Source organism: Branchiostoma floridae, chromosome 2, assembly GCF_000003815.2.
Source record: "Branchiostoma floridae strain S238N-H82 chromosome 2, Bfl_VNyyK, whole genome shotgun sequence".
NCBI classification, from domain to species: domain Eukaryota; kingdom Metazoa; phylum Chordata; class Leptocardii; order Amphioxiformes; family Branchiostomatidae; genus Branchiostoma; species Branchiostoma floridae.
The window spans coordinates 3,252,328-3,256,252 of record NC_049980.1 but is presented as its reverse complement, the minus strand read 5'-3'; the positions used below and the strand labels follow the sequence as shown (position 1 = coordinate 3,256,252).

At 43.8% G+C, this 3,925-nt stretch overlaps 1 protein-coding gene across 1 annotated transcript; it reads left to right on the top strand.

Moving 5' to 3' along the window:
• The first annotated feature begins 1,290 nt into the window (after positions 1-1,290).
• LOC118410619 lies at positions 1,291-3,171 on the top strand. Its single transcript, XM_035812401.1, has 2 exons — positions 1,291-1,519; positions 1,940-3,171. Exons 1-2 carry the CDS (start codon positions 1,291-1,293, stop codon positions 3,139-3,141), a joined length of 1,431 nt encoding a protein of 476 aa, XP_035668294.1. The 3' UTR covers positions 3,142-3,171.
• Positions 3,172-3,925: the final 754 nt, after the last annotated feature.

Sequence of the window (3,925 nt, the reverse complement as noted above, 5' to 3'; positions counted from 1 at the left end):
GTAAGGCTTCTCTGTGAGGCTGAACTTTTCCTCACACCAGGGGCTTAGCCTCTCTTCCTTGTACCAGTCAAGGACTCCCGGGGAAATAAACATCCCGGGAGTGTCAGGATTCATAGACGTTAGGAAAGAGGGCCTGGTTGGCACAGGCTCGTTGCCTGTTTCAGTGGTCTCTGCTGCTGTTGAGTGCTCAGTCTCCTCTGGCAGCTCTGAATCGGTAAGCAAACCTGATTCAGACGCAGACGGAGCATGCAGCTCAATCACTGGGTGGTCTGTGTCTTCAGATCTGAGAGGAGACCTAGACCTGTAGCGTGCTGCGCTGGTAGTGCGCCAGCCACGCCTCGAACGGTCTCCATCCGAGTCATCAGACTCAGAATCAGGAGCCATCGAACGTAGGTTACGACGGTCCTGACGGCTATTGGGCTGGTCCCAAGCCGATCTCATGTCATTCATGAGTCTACTGAATTCAGAAAAGACGTTCCAAGGCATACCTGCAGCCAGAGCAGGGTTGGGCTGAAAAGCCCCAGTGCCTCCGCCTGCTGGTGCAAAAACACCGGCTGCGGGTGCTCCCAGTAAGCCGGCCGGCAGCGCACTGGCGGCGGCGGGAGGTACTGCACTGTTAGTGTGAGCAAACCCTGGCACAAAAGTGGTAGGGATTTGCGTAAGGCGTGACATCCCACTCCCGGCCATCTGGTAAGTGGGATGTGTCTCGCCGGAGATTCCCGCCTGCACATAAGAAACAGGCGGAAACATCCTGCCAGGTCCATATGACGTGGTAGGATCCATAGTAAGTGAAACACGTGGGCTAGACAAGACAGGACTTGCCCTGTGCTAGCGCGCGAACCTGAAAAAGGCGTGCTGTAAAAGAAAAACAGCGAAAGTGAAAATGTGCAAAAACAACACTTCACAACACTTCACAAAGTGACCTACGGGGACTAGACAGTCCCTAGAGACTACTGTGCCAGTAAGGACAGAACTAAATTGGTACAAAAGTAGGAAAAAACCACCAAGTCGAGAGACAAAGAAAACTTTGCAAACCCTTCGACGAAAGCAGTTTCAGGAAAAGAGGATGATGGGACGGTCAGTGCCCGGATGTTGCGTTTGTTTTCTACTGTGAAGAACTGCCACCTTGCGATTTCTAGGGAAAACGCCATTGTATTTCGGAGGGTAGCGACGTATAACAGACGACTTTTGAAAACACGGCCGCCATGTTGGCCGTCTGAGTTTCTCCAGCTCCTGGTTGCTATTGCTGCTAACATTATGGAAGAAGTACCGCAATTTCACCTCCGTGAGATGTCGCCAGCTGAAGTGGAAGCATTGTTGGGTGATTGGGAACCCACAGAAACCGCAGATTCAGGTACTAGAGGAGAAACAGTTCAGGAACGAGCAGCGCCAGACGGCGATGACTCCAGTCGCCCTCGTTTTGCAAATCTGACAGAGACGGAGTTGGGGCAGATAGAAGACGAAAGAGTTGAAAAGACTACGGCAAAATCAACAAAATGGGGCGTCAAGATATTCAGAGGTGGGTACCTTTTCCTCTTGTACCTCTTTACACATATTTTAGGAATATTTCTCGATGCTTCAACCTAGGGCTTAGTGCTAGCGGCCGCGGGTTCTTCTAGGGCTTGTTCAGGCTAATGATAATAGATACAAATCCCTACAACAACAAGAGTCACTATGTAGAAAGATATTGCTCGAATTTAGGTCAATGTTACAATATCTTATTACGGTATACTGAAAAGGTTCAAACTTCCTGATCTATGTATTTATTTATTCAACCAAGAAGGAGCTTTCATCATAAAACCTCATTGTTTTTTCTAATTATTCCTATGCACATGAAGAACTACAGTAGTTCCTATATAATTTTGCAGGATAATTCAGCAATCAGCATGCCTTATAGAAAGACTAAATTGGATTTTTTTGTCTGATTTTGTAATCCCAGAATGGCTGAAATCAAGACAACAGTGCATTGAGTTTGAAGGACTACCACCCAAGGATCTTGGACATCTGCTCAGACAGTTCTACGCAGAAGTCAGAAGCACAGCTGGGACAGAATACTCCAAGGCTAGCTATGGATGTCTGCGTGCCGCCATTCATCGCCATCTGACAGGCCCTCCATTCCACAAGACATACAACATACTGAGGGATCCAGAGTTTCAAGCTGCTAACAACATGTTTGTTGGTATGTTAAAGAAGCTACGCAGAAGCGGACTGGATACCGCAAAGTCTTTTCCGCCAATCCTCCCTTGCGATATGATCAAAATGTTTGACTCAGGCACTCTCAGCATGGATAATCCACTCGCTCTGCAGCGACTTGTGTATTTCTATATTGCTTTCTTCTTGTGCCGTAGGGGAAGGGAGAACTTGAGGGAGTTGAAAGTCAGTGATTTCATCCTGAAGGATGAGGGTGGGAGGAAATATTACACGCTGAGACATAACGAACACCTTAAAAATCACCCAGGGCATTTGGTTGATGATAGTACCCAGCCAACATCACGAATGTATGAGATGGACACTGGTAGTGGCACACGTCCATGTCCTGTGAAGGCATTTGAGCAATACTGTAGCAAGCTTCCAGATACTTCTAAGTGCCCATATTTGTTCCAAAGGACAAATGTCAAGTATAAACCAGATTCTGGTAGCCCCTGGTACTACCCTCAACCCCTGGGCCATAATAAGATAGGAGCTATGATGAAAGACATATCTGCTGCAGCAGGTCTTAGTAAACCATACACAAATCATAGCATAAGAGTAACTGCAATCCAAGTATTGGATGAATCAGGTTTTGAGACTAGGGTGATTATGAGTATCTCAGGGCATAAGAACGAGGCGTCTGTTAGACGTTATACCCACGACTCCACTGACAAACAAAAACAGCAGTGTGCTAATGCACTACAGACTGCTTTAAGTTCTAACAAGGAAGATTGTTATGAACAGAGTAGTATGGAGAAGTCAAACTCCACAAATTCAGCAAATGATGTTCCACATTCCCTGCGAGCAGGTTGTCCTGATACACATGTGCATGATACAGGACCAGAGGTTTCAGTAAACCTCCAGTCTACATGTATGTCCCAGATGTCTCAGGTATTCAGTACTAGTGGGCACATTAACTTTCACTGTCCCGTAACGTTTAACTTTAAATAAATGTTACGGATATTGAGGAAATGTTGTATCAGAAACACTTCTCTGTAAGACCAGAGAAATTTGAACCTTTCAGTTGACGATCAGTTGACGGATTCACTTGAATTCTGTAACTTTCAAAATGCTGCAACATGTTCAACATTAGAAGATTAACATATTATATAGGACTTGTTTCAATGTTGTATCAGAAACACTTCTATGTAAGAACAAAGAAATTTGAAACGTTCAGTTGAGGGATTCACTTCAATTCTGTAACTTTCAAAATGCTGCAACATGTTCAACATTAGAAGATTAACATATTATATAGGACTTGTTTCAATGTTGTACCAGAAACACTTCTATGTAAGAACAGAGAAATTTGAACCGTTCAGTTGAGGGATTCACTTCAATTCTGTAACTTTCAAAATGCTGCAACATGTTCAACATTAAAAGATTAACATATTATATAGGACTTGTTTCAATGTTGTATCAGAAACACTTCTCTGTAAAAACCGAGAAATTTGAACCGTTCAGTTGACGGATTCACTTGAATTCTGTAACTTTCAAAATGCTGCAACATGTTCAACATTAGAAGGTTAACATATTATATAGGACTTGTTTCAATGTTGTATCAGAAACACTTCTATGTAAGAACAAAGAAATTTGAAACGTTCAGTTGAGGGATTCACTTCAATTCTGTAACTTTCAAAATGCTGCAACATGTTCAACATTAGAAGATTAACATATTATATAGGCCTTGTTTCAATGTTGTATCAGAAACACTTCTATGTAAGAACAGAGAAATTTG